Raw genomic sequence first — 22,881 nt, forward strand, 5'->3', positions numbered from 1 at the left:
TGGTGTCCTGTCAACTCTTGCGATAAAAGTTTCTGAAAACTGATGCAAAAAGGGCATCCATGGTCCAAAATCAGGCAGTATGAGGCAGTATGAAAGCCCTAATTATTTAGAGAACACAAAAAAATAATGAATTTGTATAACTAGACTTAAGGCCTGAAAATTAGACGTATTAAACATATAAATTCAAACTTGTAGGGCTAAGAATGTTGTGTTGTAACATCATGAGAAACTGATATTAGGAGGAGAGGTTGCTAAATATTATGAAATACAAACGCCAAGGTGTTTTGATTATTATTTAAAGCAATATTAAACTTGGAGCACATTTTTACAGTTGTTTTTACACTTATCATGCCACCCGACGCATTCGGGAATAATCGGATCTGACGGCAGTGAAGCTGATGCTGTAGCGTCATCCTCATCCTCATTTTCGCGTGACCCCTGAGGCTGAGGATGAGGATGAGTATGACGCAAACTTTACGCTCGTTGTTCTACCACTGTTTAATTTAAGGGCATAGGTCATTGTATGGTAATAGGTTATTGTAAGGTCATAGGTTACTGTAGGCCACTGTAAGGGCATAGGTCACTGTTCAATCATGATGATGCACCAGTATATTTAACCCTTTACCTGCCATGCCAAGTTCATATTTCACCATCAGGTCAAGTTGGTTAAAATAGTAAAGCAAAACACGTCCCATATGGTGCATTTTAACAAAGACTTGAAGATTTAAAGGTTCCTGAAGAGACAGATACTATAAACATGATTTTTACAGACTAAAGCTGCTAGAACATACCAAGTCAAGTCACAGTGGGTGCAAATACTCATGGTTTTGGCTCAATACCACTTTTTACTGACTTGGCAGATGGGGAAGTGATACTGTCTGGCAGGTTAAGTGTGAACATACTAGATGATCTACAAAAAAATAAAGTACATTTTTTACAGCAACAACATTTTGAGTATATTTTGAAAGTGCATAATGAATATTCTCAAAATAAACCTGATGATTATTATTAAATATTAGAATTGTTCAGGAATGCCAAATTTTATCCATGAATTGGTTTATTATTTACATTGTGAATTGACAACACAAATCCATCCATCGATCCATCTAGCTATCTATCCATCCATCCATCCATCTATCTACATCCATCCATCTATCCATCTATCCATCCATCTAGCCATCCATCCATCTATCCATCCCCGGGGCAGTCAATACATCAACTCTTGAACTTGTTCTATGGTCAGTGCTATACAACTGAGTTAAGCATGATCATAAAAATAAACAGTTCTTCAACATTTTCACATATACACATTTTACTTCTACTATGTCTCCATGATCCTGTTTGGATAATCATGAACATTTCTATAACCTGCTTTCACATGACACATTTTTTTCAGTTCAAAAATTCTCACTCTGAGTTATAATTCTGGGCTAGGTAACACTACCTCCTTACTTGGCTGAGCTACATGCATGCCACTGTTAGCACATGAAGTCTGCATACTTTTGTACTACACCTGAACTCTAAACGATGATGAATCATATTGCTGTTGCTAAACTGATATATTGTACTCTAATATAAATATGCCTAAGATAAAATTCTGCCAGAGGATGGGTAGATTTGAAGATGGTATATAACAATGCTGAACAGCTGCATAATGCAGGAAAGATATAGATTACATCCTTATTATGTTACAGGTGGTGATCAACTTGAACATACTAATCTGTATGTTTATTTTACAATGATATTGATGCCACAACAAATATTATTTTTGAAGCATGTAAATGTTCGTGGTCTGTACTAAGATCACTGTGACTGACAAGAGAGACTAGAAGAAGTAAAATTTGAACTGACAATTGAAACTGCAATAATAGGAGTATAATAATAGAGACAGAACGGCATTTTTAGTCACGATCATGGACATAATATTACAAGAGAACAATAAGATTGTGAAGATAATGATGAGGCTGGCAGCCTGCTAAATGGATGTTTCTGTCAAAAATGTTGAATGACTAGTGAGAAACAATAATTATGCCATGGTCAAAGTCAGACTGCTAGATTATTTGCGTATGAACTGCGGAATTTATCATGACAACATAACCTTGGTTCTGCATTAGTGTTAACATACAAAATGGTTGGATCATTTAATAATACTTATGCATAGCATGTTGTGTCAGACAGGCAGCATGCAGCAGTACTGTAGTTGGATCTGAATAATGCTAGCGTGTAGTTGAAATGCGTTGGCAAGAGTTCTTATCACATGAATGCTGACGACTCCATCATCAAATCAATCAATGGCAAGCTGTCTACCACTACACTCGAGAAGGCAACAACAAATAATCAGTTATTCACATTATAGGCAATTTTACATGGCATTATTTGACCAATCAGAACATCTGTTTCATAAAGTAGGATGTAGGCTATGATCTCAGCAAAAAAGAGACAGCTGGTAGTCTCCTAAAGTATAATCAAAAAATCTCCTTAACTAGGTCTGACATGATACACAGAAACCCTTAGGATTTGAAATGTTGGCAGATTCTCTTTAAAGTAATAGACCTTACTTGTGCATTTGAATCAAATAGGGCATACTTTTACATTATACATCGACATAATACACAGGAAGTCTAAGTGAATATGCTGTTACATGAGATATAATAAATTAGCTTTCTTGTATCTCCAATATCACACGTTTGCACGATTATTTTTTATTAAACAACACATTCAACCTTACAAAGAAATACTTTCTAAGGCACCATTGGCTTCAGTGTTATGGATTTGGTATATTATGTCTCTAGCTGAGAATTATCACAAAGCTGATAAGATACAGACACAGTCAGAGGCCATACAGGCTCTCTACAGCCTTCATGCAAGTTGTGTGGTATGTATGCAACGATGTAAGGTCAAGGCAGACAGGAAATTGTCAAACTTTCGATATAGAAATCCCCCGCCTGTATTTTTTCCTTTCTTTTTTCAGAAAGCAGTACGAGTTGCTGACTGTACATATGGGAATGCTTACTCAGAGAATGGGTGTGCCTAAACATTCCCTCGATGTCGTGTCTTCATATCGTTGCTGTAGTTGGGAGTGACCTTTTACTTACACAAGGAAACACCCATTCTTTACCAGACCCATTACAGCGAAAACGGTTGACAATTTCCTGAAATATCCAGCTTTGTAACATAAGTACCGTCTGTCGCTGATGCAACGCCCGTGTCCATGTAATTGCCGTGTAAAATTATTAGTATATCCGTGAAGCCATTATGGAAATACAGTTACGTATTTAAACGAACGACTCCATAATGCTCCACATACAAAAGATAAACAAATACATTCTCTCAACATTCGGACACCAGCATTTGCGGCTCCCACGGATAAATTACCTCTCAATGAACACATACTTACCGGGGTCATTGGCTTGTTGTTCTAACAATTTCAGTTCCTGAGAATCGGATACAGTCTGTTCCAAGACGAAAGAGAGAAACCTTGCTTGTGTCGCTGACAGTCGACTCAACAACGAGTACAGAGCCACTGTTTGTTCGCAATCTGACCACTCTTTAAAACAGATTGACAACGATCGCACTTGATCACGAAAGGCAGTGGACGGTTTCATGGTTGATCTCTGTTACTTCCACGCTGGGCTAGGTAGAAAAGTGCTGACTGGTCACCGGAAACTGACTACACAGCCCACACAGTGGAACGGTTTCAATGTTGTACCTGGGATTTCAGGATGATTGTTATTGTTTTTGAATGACTATTTTGCCATTAAGAGCGAGTATTGCATTGGGGAAAAGAATTTCAAAGCAGTCCCACATTCACCAAGAATTTCATCAGTAGATCACAGAAATACGTCCTCTTTAACTCAACCAAATGAGTGAGGGGGAGACGACGTTGAAAACAACAAAATTCGATGTAAAAAGGCACGACGAAAACACGATAATTACATGTGCCTGTTGACTGTATCACAGCGCCTATGAGCTTTCGATACAGCTGAGCTAAAAATAGATATCACTTCAGCTCTTCCTCGTTGTTGACAGGAGAATTTCTCATAGATTGTTTCTGACCCAATTTATCCATATGAAATACGTGTTTCCTTTCGATTCCGTATGACCTCCTTGGCGTGATCTCGAAGGCGCTAGGCGTAGACTGTTAGTGTTCAAATGTATCATGGAGTTCGTGAATCACACACCATTACAATGGAATGGACGCGTGGGTTGAACACAGGATCCGATGATTTTCAACAGACACCCACAGCTAAATTGTCGGAAAATCTCGTCTGGAAGTCTTACACCATTCTTCCTTCGTTCTCCATGGTTATCTGAACTCAAATTACGTGCCAAAGTTCCAGTAGGTAGCGATATAAAGATAGAAAATACCCTTGCTCCACGATGTATGTGGTTTTGTCAGACCACTGAACGCTCTCCCTCTGGACCACGTTTATGATAATGTCTGGTCTACGTCATTAGCCGACTTGGATATTGGTAAAGCGTGATATGTGGGGGTCATCGGGCGTCCCATTCATCGCACCGACAAAGGCGCGATGTTTTCGTCTGACACTACATTTTTCATTGCTAGTATGAGAGCAAACGCAGAGGCTGACACTCTTTCTTCGAAACACAGTCTAAATTTTCAGGACTTTAAACTACGCTGAACGAGCCCGAAAAACTGTAACTTACAAAATTTACCATAGGCCTAAGGTAGAATGCGCCTCAGGGACAGATAGGCCTATTTGGACTCTCCAACTTTTACAATTCTTTTCTGATCTATCACTTGTACTTGTTGGGACTTATTTAAAGCTCTTGGCGCAAGAAAAATCTTCACCTTCTTAGTTGTTCGAAAATCGAAAATTTTATTTTTCTGCCATTTTGAATTTCGAGTGTCGGTAAATCTTGGGTAATTTATTTCTTTAGTAACAAATTTGTACGGACACTGATTATTCTTGATTTTGAACGAGAATGGTTGAAAGATTTCGTGAGGAAAGTTTGGGCGAAGGTTTTTCACTTTCGAGGCGCATACTACCTTAATAAGCTTGCCAGATAGGGCTATAGTGACTGTAAAACACAGAATACAACACTGCTTGCGGTAGAGCTAATAAGCTCTTAAAACTTGAAATTTCCGCATTTTTTTCCAGAAGCTATGAACGCACAATCTGTGGTTTCATTTATATATAGTATTAAAAGGGAAAACAGCTCATGCAAAATGAGAAATGTAAGATATCGACGGGGACGTAAACAAAGAAGTAAATAGCTGAAGTCCTACACACCCGCAATCCTCCAAATCTGATGGAAATTATTTGTCATTGACAGTAGTACTGATAGGGCGAAGCAGTGCTGACTCATTACTACAGTAAGTTTTGAGTTGGTTAGTTTTCAGTTTTCTGTAACAACATGTTGATGAAATACGAAAAGAACTCTTTTGTAATTTGACTGATTGGTCACCGTACGATATTGAGGAGAAATAAACCATTATTATCAGAAAATTCACCGTAAGGAGAACAGTTTAATTCTTGATGCGATGGTGTAAAGTACTGAAAGTGATACGTTATGGATATGACAATGCCGGAAATGACAGGATTACACGTGCAGATGATAGATAATTCTTGGAAAAGTGTTCACAAAATTATAAGAAATATAAATGATTGAAATGATAGCAAAACCAGGAAACAGATTGATAATAAACGATCACATTCTGTTGATCAGGTAAACATAATCGACAAAAAAAGTGGGCTGAAAATAAAATCTGCACAAGATGTGAAGACAATTTAATTCAGTTGAAGATGTCTAAATTTTATAATGAAATGAAATGAAGTGTCCTTCGCTTACATGTCTGAGGAGAGAGACAGTTTTACTCAACTGCATCCCAGCAAAAAAATAGTTTAACAAAACAGAGATGAAATGCACAGGTTTACTTACATGTAATAATGAGTACTACCAATACAACGGCAATGCCTAGCACATATACAGAAAATAGCAACGTATTTTACATTCTCTCTAGATTTGTCGACAATTACACAGACACACACAGACACACAGACACACACACACAGACACAGAGCAAAGAAAAATACTGGCAACTTTCACAAGACTGCGAACAAAGAAAACAATATAGTGTAAACAACAGTCACAATGTTAAGCTTACTAAAGCAATAGTGTGGAGCAGGTGCGTAGGGATGACATGAAAATTTGTCACGGACATCAATGTTTTTGAGAGAACCACAGGATTTTCACAAAGTTTGACATAGACACAACAGTTTGCAACACCAGCTATAACAACAGAATGCTCCAGTGATAAATTGAAGCAAACAAATCCCAAAAATAGTTAACTGAGGATCAAACACATGAATCTGGAATTGTATCATTCCTATATACTCCATAATATTTCTCAAATCCTTCATGGTAAAAGGTTTTGTTTCAAATGGGCCTCCGGCGTTTGGATTTAAGGGAGCTGTCATTATTTACGGCAGGGGTCGGAGGAATTTCATCGGAAACTGAAATTTCAAGTAACCCCCTGCCAACCATGAATAATTTGAGTACCCCCCTCTCTAACAATAATTTTGACTGACCCTCCCTACTTACAAAAGTTGAATATCAATTCATGTATTTGTATAATTTACAATTTAAGCTTGCAGCAATAGTAAAGACCTTTCAAATCCTGGTGTACCCTGCTATGCTATATTATCATTGGTTATCTCATGACGGTTGAAACAGGTGAAACCAACAAAATGAAATTCAAAGTTGCAACAAAATATAGATGTAAAAGCTCACGCAATGACCGGCATACACCCACATACAGTATTGTTTTGTTTTTTTTGAATGGCTATCATGACAGGGTTTTCACTTGGATATCTGACTGGGCAGAATATGAAAGTGCAGAGAGGAGAACACGCAAAAGGCGGCGGGGGAAAGTGTCAAAGGGGTGTCCCCTCTCTTGCGTGGAAAATTTTGAGAACTTTATGTTTGTAAGGGACGGACCATTAGATCTTGGGAGGGGGGTGGTCAAAAACAGAAAAAAAAATTTCAGAGCAGAAAGTTAGGAAAAAAAAAATCTTCAAACTAGTTTGCAAAATAAAAAAAAAATAAATAAGAAGACAAAGGCGTAAAAAAAAATCTGCAAAAGTCTTTAAAATTTTGAATTTTTTTTAGATTTTACCGACAGAAAGCAACTTTCTGTATTTTTTAGTACATCCTCCCGGCACATTTTTAATTTTAATTTATACATTTAGAGTGACTGTATCCCTTATACTGGAAGTTGTGATTATCTTATCTTTTCAGGACTTTGTATTCTGATCACTTGAAAATTATGAAATTATAGAGCCTGTTTTCTACTTGTTTCCTGCGTACAAACCAAGCAGGTACACTAGGTAAAACATTGAAACTATGGTATGGTTGTCAAGACAGAAAGTTGTATTTGCCTTTTAAGATCAAGGTAAACAGATGCAGGCCACATCAGTTTCATTTTTTTCACAGCATTTTATTGCAATGATGAATGCAAGAATGGGTGAACAAGTAGAAACACGTCAATAATGATAAAACAACATATCAAGTCATTATGTATTATTTTGCTTTTAAAAAGGCATTTTCAATTCTTTTTTCTCAAAAAACAGCCTTAAAAAACAACAGCAACACATGTTTTAACATTCAACAATACACTACGTAGAATGCCATCTATCCAACAAATCCCAACACAAAAACACACAAAAGGGGTTGAACTTTGAAAGTTTCTCGATAGCAAATACTGAATAAATCTGCATGAATAATCGTTTTTGTGTAGCAAATTTCAAAGAAATTGGACAAGCCCTTTCAGAGAATACAGATTTTTTGACCATGAATGGCATAAATTGCCCTAAAAAGACAAATATTGAAATTTCAACACATCTATACACATCCAATCAATTTGGACATGCTGCTACAGAGAAATAGATGTTTTGATCAAAAAAGGCAACAATTGCTCTAAAAACACAAATATGCAAATTTAACTATATTATTTAGCTTATTTTAGCTTCTCAGCTTGTCAAAATCAATTGTAAATCATGAGATATGCATGATGTTTGGTGGGGTGAATGTAGCCATTTCACCACGCAGTAGAAAGGGAAGCCAGGAAACCAAAGTAGTCAATTTTCAAAACTATAGGAAGCTACTGAGGAGCAAGAAGACCATGTTTCAGAGGAAGATGTGTAATCCGAAAAAATGCTCCCAAAGTGCCACCAAATAACACCATTTTTATCTCTATTTTTCAAAAGCTCCAACAGCAGGAGGGGGGACACCCCCCTCCTGACCACCCCCCGCAATAATACTCCCAAGTGCCACCAAATAACACCATTTTCATCTCTATTTTCAAAGCTCCAACGGCAGGAGGGAACACCCCCCTCCTGACCACCCCCGCAAAAATACTCCCCAAGTGCCACCAAATAACACCATTTTAATCTCTATTTTTCAAAAGCTCCAACGGCAGGAGGGGGACAACCCCCTCCTGACCACCCCCGCAAAAATACTTCCCAAGTGCCACCAAATAACACCATTTTAATCTCTATTTTTCAAAAGCTCCAACAGCAGGAGGGGGAACCCCTCCTGACCACCCCCGCAAAAATTCTCCCCAAGTGCCAAATAACACCATTTTAATCTCTATTTTCAAAAGCTCCAACGGCAGGAGGGGGACACCCCTCCTGACACCCCCCCGCAAAAATACTCCCCAAGTGCCACCAAATAACACCATTTTAATCTCTATTTTTCAAAACCTCCAACGGCAGGAGGGGAACACCCCTCTCCTGACCTCCCCCCCCCCCGTGACCGCTTGCGTGGCCGCTTGTGGTGCTTGGCACCACATCTTTGCCCTCTTTATCTTCAGACAGCGACGAACTAAAAAAAAATTATAAATCTGAAAATTTACTCTGAAAAAAAATATTTGCACAGCTAATCTCAATTGGAAAAAAAAAATTTCAGAAATTTACAATTGTAAAAAAAAAATTTTCACAATTTCATTGTGACCACCCCCCCTCCCAAGGTCTAATGGTCCATCCCTAATTGCAGTCTGGGGCAATCTGAGAGGTGTTTTCAATTTGATTTTTTTTTACTGAGTAAAACTGTTAGAACACACCGAGGGGGAGAGCATGAGAGGGGATACCCCATCTCGCATCGACAATTTTGAGAAATTGATGTGTGCAACGATACAATCTGAGAGGTGTTTCACTTTATTTTGCACCAAAAATTGAGTAATCCCCTCTTCTTTCTTTCCACATGTTGATCAATACCCCCTTAATTGTAGCTTCCAATTTTTGAGTATCCCCCTCAGATTCCTCTGATCCCCCACGCCGTAAATAATGACGGCTTCCTAGAGGAAAAACAGCATCGATACAATCCTTTATGCTGGCTTCATGTGTTCCGAATGGTGCGCCCTCTATGGTCAGGTTGGGGAAAGCTGCAACGTCACTTTATCGGGATTGATGGCCATCAACTTACAACTTAGGGACCGTTCAGTTTTTACGGCCGGGGGCCGGCAAAATCTAGGGGGGGTCATCGTAATTTTGGAATACGCGAAGGGGGGTCATTGCTTTTTCACTGGTAGGAAAGGGGGTCACCACATTTTCAAAAACATAATACCTACAATAAAGTTCACTTTATGCCATGGCCATGATCGATCCTCTTTACCGGCGGGCCGCCTTCGGCGGCCCACTACAATAAATTGACTTTATGTATTACCCATGACCCTGTTAATGGGCAGAGGCCTTTGGTAGCCCACTACAATTAGGTTTGCTTTATTCAATGGCCATGATCAACCCTCTTTACCGGCGGGCCGCCTTTTGAGGCCCACTACAATAAATTGACTTTATGTAATAGCCCATGACCATCTTAACGGCCGCACGCCTTCAGCGGCCCTGTCCAGTAAAGTTTACTTTATGCAATGGCAAAGATCGACCCTCTTTACCGGTGGGCCACCTTTGGTTGCCCACTAGAATTAAGTTGACTTTACTTAATGGCCAATGACCCTCTTAACCAGATGGCTGCCTTTGGCGAACCACTCCAATAAAGTTTACCTCATATGTCCATGGGCATAATTTGTTTATGGAAATGAAGTTAAAAATTGCCTTACAGTCGTCCTAATTAACAGACGTTTGCATGGATGTGGCTGAGAAGTTTGTGCACTGGCATCTCTGCTACACGAATAAAGTGCGCTGCGTACCGGAGTTCAAATCCAAACCGTGCGGGTAAATTTGACATATGGGTTTTGGTTATTTTTCAGCGAGGGTCATCAATTTTTTTCATCTGTCAAACGGGGGGGGGGGGGGTCATCTTTTTTTCATGAAAAATGCAGGGGGGTATATATTTTTTTGAACACCGGCAACAAGATTTTGCCCCCCCCCCAGGCCGTAAAAACTGAACGTTTCCTTACATCGAATTACATACTTTGCATATATTCTGAGCTACGTCAACAAATAAGTAAAATGCAACATTTCATTTTATGTAAACTTAAACCTTCCCAAGCTTGCAATGACCTTCATGTAAACGTGAGTTACCCCTATGAGCTTATACTGTATACGGGTTTAGATGTATTTTTTGTTCTGACTTGGTTGAAGTTTGCAAGAAGTATAGTCTGATGTGTTTTGCAGGGAATGTTTGGCAACATTGGCTACACCACAGAGAAGAGGGGTGACAAAAATTACAAAATGTATGATTTATACAGTCAAAGAAAGACCTAAAGAGCACCTTTGTATAATATGGCTAAGTTTCCTAGTTTAGTGAAAACTGATGTTCAAAGATGCACCAAACTTTCCTTGTTTTAGTAATATTGCCGAAGAAAATGTTTCACTTCTTTATAATGAAAAAGGAAATAAAAAGCATATCATTAACCATAGGTCTTCTGTTTTGTTTGATTAAACTTTCCTTCAAGTAAATTTTAATTTTATTGATTTACAGCAATATTACATTCAACTTCTTGTGTGATGACCATACTTTGTTTTAAAGTTGTTAATCTCATGGTTCAGGAGAAGAAAACATATTTCTGCAACGAGATATGAACTGAAAATGCTCTGGTGTTTCTGTATATGTTGCAGTTGTCTGTAAATTGACACTATTCTCTGACATTATTGCCACAAGTTAACAACTTCTTAAACTTAATAGCACCACTAGCAATATTCACCACGGCTTCATTTTAAACAATCTTTAGGAATAAATATTCGTGATTAGCAAAAATGAAAATGCTCAATTTCTTTTAAGCCTGCTCTTGTATTATCATTTAATGCATTGAGTGTAATTGCCTTTTGGTCAAGTTCTTTAAGTTTTATATGCCAAATTGTGAAAGTTCATTACAGTACATTTACCAATGATTTTGACGATGAGATACAGCTGGATATTGATACACTACCTAATTAGGTTGTCAGTTTGCTCGCGAATTTACCCTTTTAGTGGTCAACTTTTACAACTTTGCGCCAACATCAGACAGACTAAAACAGCAGGTGACACAGGAAGATGTCTGTAAACTAATTTACTATGTAATATGTTTATATCTTTACAGCAGCTATCAGTTTCAATGGTGACACACACAGAGACTGGTTGCCAAGTTTTACAAGCAGTTCAAATTCACGGAGAGGTGGTAAAAGAACGATGTTACTGCAAATTTAGACTCAGAGGACAGTGTTCTTTGTAGTTGAATATCAATAAACTTCATGACTTCAAAAATAATAGAGTGATGTGATGCGTTTTTTGTCTGGTTCAACGTCTGTTTGTACAAATGTACAGATCATTACGCCAGTTAAACTGATAGCTGCTAATTACGTGTCAGCGTATGTATACAAAGCCCCACCATGGCTGGCAATACCAGAACATCTGGTTGTCTGAGTTTTATTAGACTAGAAAGTTGCTGACTCAAAGCCCTGACTTCCAGACATTGCTATCGCTACTCAAATGTTCTGATTCTTCAGATCGATTTGTGTTGTTAGTTTTAGATTTTGTTTGAAGTCATGAACTTTATTGATATTCAACTACAAAGAACACTGTCCTCTGAGTCTAAATTTGCAGTAAACGTAGTTCTTTTACCACCTCTCCCTGAATTTGAACTGCTTGTAAAACTTGGCAACCAGTCTCCGTGGGCATCACCATTGAAAACTGATAGCTGCTGTAAAGATATAAACATGCTACATAGTAAATTAGTTTACAGACATCTTGCTGCGTCACCTGCTGTTTTAGTCTGTCTGATGTTGGCGCAAAGTTGTAAAAGTTGACCACTAAAAGGGTAAATTCGCGAGCAAACTGACAAACCTAATTAGGTAGTGTATCAATATCCAGCTGTATCTCATCGTCAAAATCATTGGTAAATGTACTGTAAATAGATAAATTATATAGTAGCTTATGTAAAAATGCAAAATGTCTTTCAGTACCATATAATTTTATCATCAATATACACACCACTTTCATCAACTTTGGTCATGTCCTGGTAGTTATAACTGATTGCCAAGTTTATCATATATGCAAAATGCACAAAAATATGCGATATATATATATATATATATATATATATATATATATATATATATATATATATATATATATATATATATATATATATATATATATATATGTGTGTGTCTTTCATTACTTTTACATCATTATATCATCAACATACATAGCAAAGTTCATCAACTTCGGTCAAGTCCTAGTCTTATGTTCCTAATAAGGAAAGTTTGTTAAATATGCAAATGAGTAATTAGCTGACCTAAAATGCTAAATGACTTTCATTAATGTTATATCATAGTTTCTTCAATGTACATGGTAAGTTTTGTCATGCTCGGTTACGGAAATCCAAGTATATATCCCTAATTGGGAAAAAAATCGTTAAATTTTATAAATGAGTAATCAGCTGATCTGAAAATGATAAAGGACTTTATGTACTCTTTTATCATTGTCTCTTTACTGTACATAGCAAGTTTCATCAATTTTGTTTAAATCCAGAGCGATATCCCCAGTTAGAAAAGTTCATCAAATATGCAAATTAGCAAGTCACTTTCATGTCTCCTCTTCATATTTTTCGCTGCTGATATACTACTGTGTGATTAACATTTGTTGCATATTTCACCAAATTTTGTGCAAAAGTTTTCAGTGTATATCCATTTAAAATCATTATGTAAAAAAACACAAAATATGCCACAAAAATCTGCTGATGTGCAGCCTTGAATAAGCTGTTTCTCTGATTGGTCCATTGTCACTATTCACAGCGACTTAGGGAGTCTATTTGTATTGTTTTAATTATATTGGTTAGATTCAGCTACCCAATTGGATAACAGCTTGTTCAATGCTGCACATTAGTTCACAAAAATTGAAGTTCTGGCCATTTTCAAATAGAATCTCCAATCAGATCAGCCTGTAGAAAGATATCATGTCAACAGACAGATAGATAGATAGACAAACAGAGATCAATGTGTGTGAACATATGTGAGCTACGAATGCAGACAAATCAACAGAAGGTGCTGGCTATCTAAGCTGACAAAACCTGATTAAGATTTGAAATTTGCCAATTTGACAGAAATTTGCATAGATTAAAAAAGGAGTTTCACTTGCTACTGAATACTGAACTATTTACTTTAAAATAACAACAGTAAATGGAGATATTTGTCTCAGTTAATTTTCAAAGTAAACAGTTTTATGTCAGTTTTTATTAATGTTACTAATGTGTCATATATATGACATATATCATATATATATATATATATATATATATATATATATATATATATATATATATATATATATATATATATATAAGTATAGAGATGTCCTCGTTGGAAATTACAGTGCTCAATGCAAAAGCAGAGCGTTATAAATAAACAGATTACTTCAAGTATAAAGTAATGAAATCTACTACTTAAGTTTCATGCATCTTGCAATCCTCAGATAGAGTGAAAGGATTACTAGCTCGACACTCTTACATATATGATTGGGACGAACCATTCTATTTGTAGGTAGTGTTAAAATTCGATAAATAATATTTGTTTTGGTGGCGACATTTTGAAACCAACTCAGAGCGTTTGTTTAACAGTGTAGATTTGTCAGCATTGATAATGTGCAGCTTTTCTGATATGCAAAGATTACATCGCTTGTTCATGTTAGAGTAGCTCAATGCTTTATCAATGATTGACCATGAAATGTCAAAGTCTTGGCCCTTATTTCTTAAGTTCCATACAAATTTTGACAACTCGGTCAAGATTTAAAGATGATTGTAATTGCAGGGTTAAGTCGGCATGCCCCTTGAAGGGTAACTGTCAAGTCAAAGGCGTGGTGTACAAGGCCAACGTATCAACGGAGGACAACGAAGAGAGGGTTTATATCGGCCTCACCGATAACACCTTCAAGACGCGCTACATTAATCACATGAAATCGTTCCGTAACGAGAGATACAAAAACGACACCGAGTTGTCAAAATTTGTATGGAACTCTTCTGGATCAAATTTTACTACAAATTGATACCAAATATTACAAAAATTACGTTCACAGCCTTCGAAACTGTCTCACAACATGTCCTGGGTTGGTGTAGGTCATTTAAGGTCACAAACTGAGAAAATTACCTAAAATATACAAATTTAGGGGTTTCCCAACACTTTGAGCAGAAAATTTATCTAATAACATCCCTCGGGACTTTTATACCAAATTATAAAGCTATCAGAAAAGTAATTTTGAGAACAAGTTTTCTTGACTAAAAATGACAGAATTGTCTTAAAAATACAAATTTGTATATTTCAGGACAATTTCCACATATCTAACTATTGTCATCTCTGGATATCTGTGTACCAATTATAAAAGCTGTCTGTCCAGGGGCATAAAAAAGAAAATACTTTTTTAAGATTTTTTGACCAATAATAACAAAAATTGCCCCAAAATAGTAATTTTCCAAATTCTGTCATAATTTCAACAAATTAGGAGAGTAGCACCCTTGAAAACATCCAACCCAAATTTGAGAGTGATTGGGCTGGCGGTTTCAGAGAAGAATAATTTTTACTTAAAATGAGAAAAATCACCAAAAAAATTCAGCAAAAATACAAAATTAAAGATATCTTCACGATATTCATAAAACTGTATGAGGTTCACCTAAGGTACTTGCACACAAATTTTCAAAGCAATCAAAACAGCGGTTCTTGAGTTATTAATTCTTGACCATTTTCACATTTTTTAAGCTCATTTGCATAATTTTGGCAATGCAGACTTCATTTGAACAAAATCCCATCTATACCTCCCGAATGCATCAACACACCAAATACCAAGCTGAAACCTGCAGCGGTTTGCGAGTTTTTGATGTTGATAGACGCCACTGACTTCAGCTTATACGATAACCTCACATTGGTATACCAAATGTGAGCTAAAAAGTATGGAAACAGTATTGAACAATCAAAATTTGTGTCTCGAGAACAAGGACCAGGATTTTGATATATCATGGTCAATTATTTGCCAGAACTTGTGGTCAAAAAATATTCTGCATTCTTTTTCAGGCATTGAAACTTGGAATATTCAGGGTGATCTATCAAATAAGTGTAATAATGGTCATTTTGAATCTATCATTAATGTTCCATATTGTTTGTATGCAGGAAACTTGGTTTTCAAATTCTAATGTTTGACATTTAAATGGCTATGAAATAAGATTTCAGAAAATTACCATAAGCATGCTGCTTGGGGAACTGTTGTTGTTTTCAAAGTCTTGCCTCAAAGGGGGTATTCATTATCTTAGACCTAATACTGCAGATTATCTTTGGTTTAAGGCAGACAAATATATCCTTTCCTTAAATAAAGATGTCATTTGTTGTGTTACATACATCCACAAACGAAGAATTCCTTCTGAACACAGATTTTCTAAGTTTTGTAAGTTTTCAGAGGAGTATGAATTCCATTTTTTAATGAAGTGTCCTAAAATATAGTCATGATAGAAGTTCTCTTCTCTGCAATGAAGTTGTATTATCCTAGATTGATAGTTTAAGTGAAAGAGCGTTTTTTTGTTTATCTTTGGTTCAAATGATAAGCTGTCTCTCATGAAATTATTACAAACACCGTTTCCACCAGCAGCTACAGGTCAAGACATTGACAACAATGGTTTATGCAATGTTTACTTTTGTTCTTGCTATACTGCACTTTACAAAGTTTGTTGTCATGCAATAAAGTTGTATTGTATTGCATTCGACAGATCAGATAGTTGGTCAATTATTTGCCAGAACTTGTGGTCAAAAAATATTCTGTGTTCTTTTTTAGGCATTGAAACTTGGAATATTCAGGGTGATCTATATAGCATGATATATCAATCTATATACCATGATATATCAACTTGATAGTCAGATTTACAGTGTAAATAAATATGGCATACATCGTCTTGCAATTCAAGTTTACTTGATGATAAACATATCAAATAAGTCTTCAAGAACCAAGTACCCTTCTGTGCAAAAAAGGGACTTTGTTGGAGTGCAAGAATTTCTGGAACCAAATGTAATATACATGTAGATGTTAACATATTTGACATTAAATGACATTCAAATAGCAATACCTGTAAGTGGGTGATAATGTTGATCTATTGATGAGAAATGGTGGTCTCTGAGAATGAAGTTTGTGAGACAAGGTATATTGTGTTCCTTGTGAGAATGTTCATGAACTTAGTTATTGGAAAAGTTTCCATAGCAACAAGTCCTTCTTGATGTGGTGTGTTGATATAATGCCTTCAGACATGAATTGTTACAAGAAGCAGACTACTGGGTAATTGAGTTTGTGTATTTTTTAAATCTGCGAGATACCCTAGGAATTCTGCTGTATCTTTCAAAATTCCCACGTCTGCAGTATTCCAGAATTCTACTTCTGTAGCACAACTGGTTTACATGGACTATTAATGTGACTACATATGGGTTTTCTTAGAGATATGTGATTGTCAAGTTGGTTTTGTGAGAGCCTTTGAAAAAAAAAAAAAAAAAAAAAATATATATATAAAATAAATATATATATATATATATATATATATATATATATATATATATATATATAATATATATATATATATATTATATATATATATATATATATATATGTTGTTGTTTTACAGGCAATTAAAAGAATCATTTTGGATTAGGAAAACTTGACACAATAAACAACGGAATCAACAGAAAAAAATAGACTGCCACCCCACCAGAGGGCACCCTGACACTTGGACATGCACCAGAAACTGTTACATAATTGTCACATAATTACTCTTTTGTCATGCAAGCAGTTCTGAACTTGACAGTGGCCGTTCTAGATCAGTGACTGTAGTGGACCCAATGAAGAAGAAGGGCTTAGTCCCTTCGAAATATCTGGGATATACAAAATCAGAGTGGAACTTATATATATATATATATATAATATATAATATGAAAGTTCATTGCAAGTATTGCTGGCAGAGTGCAGTGTAGTGTTAAGGGGAACTAAGGCAGTTTCAAGGTAGGCGTTGTATTACTGGTCAGTTTCGTGTAGGTAGAACCTACACTCATCAGATACCGTAGCCTATTGAATAAGAACGCGGTGCTTAACAGAAAATATGCGTTGTACTGGACTGAATATGCAAATGAGCTTGAAATTGAATGGCAGTAGAAAAAAGAATGAGGAGTGACAGATGGTGATGATTTGTCTGTCTCATGAATAACAGTCAGGTAACAAAATTCTTGAGGAGAAATTTGCTGGAGTGGCGACATGTGTTAACGAGTTCATTGCGTTTGTTAAGGGTGGCCAATTGGGGTTTGCATATTATAAAGTATTTCTCCCAAAGACATAAATTGCATCTGTTGCTGATGGGTTTGTAGGGTTTGGCTTGTTTGAGGATTTTCCATGTGATGTTATAATTGATGTTTTTTTCCTTTAATGTCCATATGTATTTATTTATCAATAGGCTACGGTATCTGATGAGTGTAGGTTCTACCTACACGAAACTGACCAGTAATACAACGCCTACCTTGAAACTGCCTTAGTTCCCGTTAACACTACACTTATATTTAATATATATATATATATATATATATATATATATATATATATATATATATATATATATATATTATATATATATATATATTATATATATATATATATATATATATATATATATATATATATATATATATACATATGTGTGTGTGTGTAAAGATTTTTGGCAGATTGTAAATATAGTCAGAGGATAGAGGGGGGTAAAGGTGGCAGGTGCAAATACAAAAGGGAGAGAGTATGAGAAGCTGTCCCTTTTCAAACAGTAACTTAAATATTACGAATTAATTTTGATGTCCTAAGATGCAAACTGTGAAAGACTTAGGTTTGTATCACATAGGTCACATTGCACTGAATGTTTAACACTGGGGAGATGACTGTGGTACATTGTAAAGGAGACTATACCACATATAGATTTTATCTCTCTTGGGGATGTATGGCATTGGAACAACAGGACGGTTACACCAAAATACAGTTTTTAATACAATTCAAGTGTTACAAAGTTCAATAGTCACAGGTATACTGGATAAAAACTAAAAAGACTGGAATGTGATATGTTGTAAAAGAACAAAGTACAATGGCACTGTTACAAAAACTGTACCAGAATGAATTTTCTTCTCTGTCAATACTGGGATAGATAACAATTATTTCTTGACAGTGTCAAGTGTCAATCTTGCCGATCCATATGATAATTACATTTACCTGTAGAGCAAGTCACACAGATACTGATACCCGTCAGAAACATTACCAGAAAATTGGCTTGCTTTGACTGTTGCATGAATCATACCTGATCAACACACTCAGAAACAAATCACATAAAAGATGGCAATTATAGTATGTTTTCAAAAACCAAACATAATACTTTCACAAAATGAAATTAAATTCTCATTCTCGTGCTTCACACATCTCAGAATGACAGTCATTATAATAACCATGACACCACATTTATGAAGGATGACATTACATTTGATACAATCATTAAAGTTATTCTGTGGGAAGTTGCTACGAAACTTACATTCATCACACTTAAACTGTGACAGTGACATGAAACTGATCAAAGTTTAACATGACACAACATTAGCACACAGTCACAAACATGTATCATTGAATTATATCATCATTGATAAAACAAAAAAGTGACATATTCTGTAACGATGGTAGTTTCTGTACAATAACTGCTACTCTATGGAAGCTAAATGTGAATATAATTCATTGTTATTTGACATATCTAATATGAGTTGAGATTTGTCACTTAACAGTCATTTGGTATGCATCATTTTGGCACTGATACATGCAATGGCCATGTTACAGCATGGTACATTAAATTTTGAACTATATTCCACTACTGAGAAGAGCAAAGGCAGACAAATTTCTTGGTTTTTCAGTGACAAAATGAATAAGACATTAAAAACACATTGACTGCCCATAATTCTACTAACAACATGTATTAGTTTCCTCCAAGGACCTGTGAGTTGCCAAAAATTGCCTCATTCAGCTTTGTATAAAGACAAAGATATTGTTACACATATTCAAAGTCTCTGTCCATAATTCAGGAATTAGTGGTTACATGGTATGCATCATTTTGGCCCTGATTATTGCAAACAGCAAGTTCAAGTTATTAGTTAACAGTTTCAAAACTATTGACTACTGGACAGTCTGGAAGAATTGTTGACAGGGTAAGTTAGAAAGTGTAGTCCATCCAGGTGCGCATTCTAGAAGGAGTAAAGAAGACAACTGTGCTGTCTGTGACAGAGACGAGTGATAGAAGAGAAACTTTTTGATTTTTCAGTGAGAAATTTTGATGTGTTACAAAACAGGCCTGAGAGTCATCAAAACAGCCTTTTTCCCTTAATCTATGGCCTACTGAAACAGACTGTTTTGAAGCTTCTCTCAGGCCCTGCAGCAACAAACATATGCGGTTACCCTGATGGCCAGTCAATGGCGTGCTGTCATATTTAATACATTTTACCTTCAATACTGGTATGTCAGGAAATCTTGGGATAAGTATTAGGTATGGTATTCGTAAACCAAAAATTAAAGTAAAAATAGAACAGAATTTGAATATTTTAAAAGTTAAAGTCTTGGTTTCATGCTTGCTTTGAGGTGTCTCATTAGCACTAGTCTGGCTGACTTGCCAACCAGTGCTACTACAATATAAAAGTTCCAACCTTGAACTCATAGAAAGGCTAAATTGATACTTTTAGGCAGATGTGAATGTAAGTCTCCAGATCCTAAGGTCAGGTCAAATCAATGACCAAGATGTGGCCATTTTTTATCAGCTACTGTCAATCATTAAACATTGATATGCTTTGCAATATGTTGTATGGTTGGAACTATGGCAATGTTGGGCAGGCCATTCGGCAAGCTTCTCAATGTAAAATAATGCTCTCAGGGACAAGATGGAGAACTTGAAAGTCTAATGCATTTCCACCTTGTTTACAATTATCGTCATAGAAACACGTAGATTTTAAAAAAACGACTCAATAATAGTATTATATGCCAATGATTTGGCATGAGGGATTGGCACATTTGGTGATTTGGAAAACAACACAATGAAAATACAACACTTCATCAATGCACATATTTGTCCATTTTAAGGCAGTAACATTTTAAAACATTTCAAACATGGTCAAGATTACCAGTATACTGTAGATGATCATCAGACATTATCTTCATATATCTTTATCTAATAGGTTTAAAGGACAGTTTTTTGATTTTTTTCATGAATATTTTACTCTTCAGTAAGAATTGCTGATTGGATTATCTCATTCATCTATATCTATATGGTGTACAATTCACCTGACACAAACTGTGGCATTTATGGTGAATATTAGATTAATTTGATTCAGATCATTGAACACTGGGTATGCAACAAATCTGTTTCCTTGAGATTTTTCAAATGATCAAATATACAGGAACTGAATTTGTAAATGCACTAAATTCATGTCTATACTTTCAATTTTTTAATACCTTGTTATTAATATGTGGTAAAATAAGTGTTAACATATTTTCTGTGTTTTGTTACATTGGGATAAAGGACTTAGCACTGACCATAGATGTTTATTTTTGACCCAAGTGAGAAGAAAGCTACATCAACATCCTCTGCTATGCATCACATGTTAACATTTGGCTTTCATCTTACCCTTGCTAATACAGTCAAACCAGTGTATAGTTATCAGTCACACAGTGGATCCTTGCTAATACAGTCAAACCTGTGTAAAGTTATCGGTCACAAAGTGGATCCTTGCTAACACAGTCAAACCTGTGTATAGTTATCGGTCACACAGTGGATCCTTGCTAATACAGTCAAACCTGTGTATAGTTATCGGTCACACAGTGGACCAAGAAACAATGATCACAATATTAAGGTGGCTTTTCTACAGAGAATGGGTGGGGTATTACTTTGGTATGGATGACACTCAGTGCTAGATCAAGGTGGATTAGTATTTATTTATGCAAATTATATTAATGAGTATTGTTTCGGTATTAAAATTATATGGTAATGATTCCTTATCAGTGCGGCATATTTATGTACTTTGCATCTTGCATGGTATCATAGTAAATGGTGTGCTGAGTGGGGACTTTTAAAGAACAGATATAAACAGCAGAAATAAAGTTGAATTTTATACATCCCTTGCAAATCATGCATTTAACCTTTGTAACAATAGCAATGATGATACAAAATCAGTCAAACTTGACTGTTATTTTTGCATTCCAGTCAAAGCATGTTTTGACAGAGGTCATTCAGAGTCAGTAATATAGACCATTCTTCACATGTGTGGTACCAAGTTGCAGCAATTACTTGTGGCCACAGACCACACATTTTCAAAGAGGGGCAGACCACACATTTTTAAAGAGGTGGCTGTCCTGTAGAGGGTCTTCAACATGTAAAATGCTGTGTGACTCTCACAAGGTAACCATTACAATGGTGTGACTGCTCTGTAAGAGTGACCATGGGTTTGACTGTAAATATTTATGATCAGTGCATCACCCTTTCTTTCTTCAACTAGCAATGCCATGAATCGTCATTAAAATCTTCTCAATTTATCAGCCACACTAACTACATGAATCTGAACTTTGTCAAAATTATTGGCTGCATGTTGAAGCAGTTACAGAAAACTTTTTGAACAGCTGTGGCAGACCAGTTGTTAAACTGTTTTTAATCTAACTGGTCTTTGTTGGCTGTTCTGTTAAAGTTAATACATCCAATGATACATTAATAAATTCTTCACAAGGAACTTCATCATCAAAATCTACTCAGATGCATATTGGTTTATCCGGACAATAACCTCACCTTTGTAAGAAGATATGACACAAAATATTAAAAATTACTGCTCAGCTTAGATTATGATATGAATGTCACATTAACAAAACCAGACAGTGATAATTCAAAGCCTTATCATTGCTACTGATATTTCTTTTCTATACAAAACATTACATGGTAGAAAATAACTACCTTTGTCATCTAGCATTACTATTCCTGATACAGATATTGATCATTTGCATTAAGTCCTACATGTTCGAAAAATTCTAGTTTCCTTTCAATTATTTTAATATTTCACATAAAATCAGCAGTACATGATTACTCATACTAGGATTTTAAATTATTGCTCAAAAAATGTATGATGTTCAACAAAAAACCACTAAATACAAAAGTATTATGTGGTGTGAGTCAACACAATTTCACACTTTGTTTATATCACCCATAAGTAGCAGTATTGCATGGAAAAATACCCTTTCTCTGACATGTTTTCAGGCATATCAAGGAAGTGCCTAACTGAAAATATGCAGAATTTTTATCCTACTACTGTATTAAAGTTGAGAAAATATTTGGTTTTACAACATCACATGTCACACAAAGCCAAGTAACCAAGCACAAAACACAAAGGTAAAACAGTGAGGACAAGTTGATATAGCATCAAA

At 35.8% G+C, this 22,881-nt stretch overlaps 1 protein-coding gene across 1 annotated transcript in view; it reads right to left on the reverse strand.

Annotated features, from left to right (window-relative positions):
- LOC139150490 (protein Smaug homolog 1-like) overlaps positions 1 to 4,450 on the reverse strand; it is a 45,284-nt gene extending 40,834 nt beyond the window's left edge. Inside the window, exon 1 of the mRNA XM_070722882.1 lies at positions 3,398 to 4,450. Within this exon, the coding sequence (XP_070578983.1) occupies positions 3,398 to 3,605 (208 nt within the window). The 5' untranslated portion in view covers positions 3,606 to 4,450. The remainder of the gene's footprint in view (positions 1 to 3,397) is intronic.
- Between the last annotated feature and the right edge of the window lie 18,431 nt (positions 4,451 to 22,881).

The sequence above is a fragment of the Ptychodera flava genome, chromosome 14 (genome assembly GCF_041260155.1).
Source record: "Ptychodera flava strain L36383 chromosome 14, AS_Pfla_20210202, whole genome shotgun sequence".
Lineage (NCBI taxonomy): Eukaryota > Metazoa > Hemichordata > Enteropneusta > Ptychoderidae > Ptychodera > Ptychodera flava.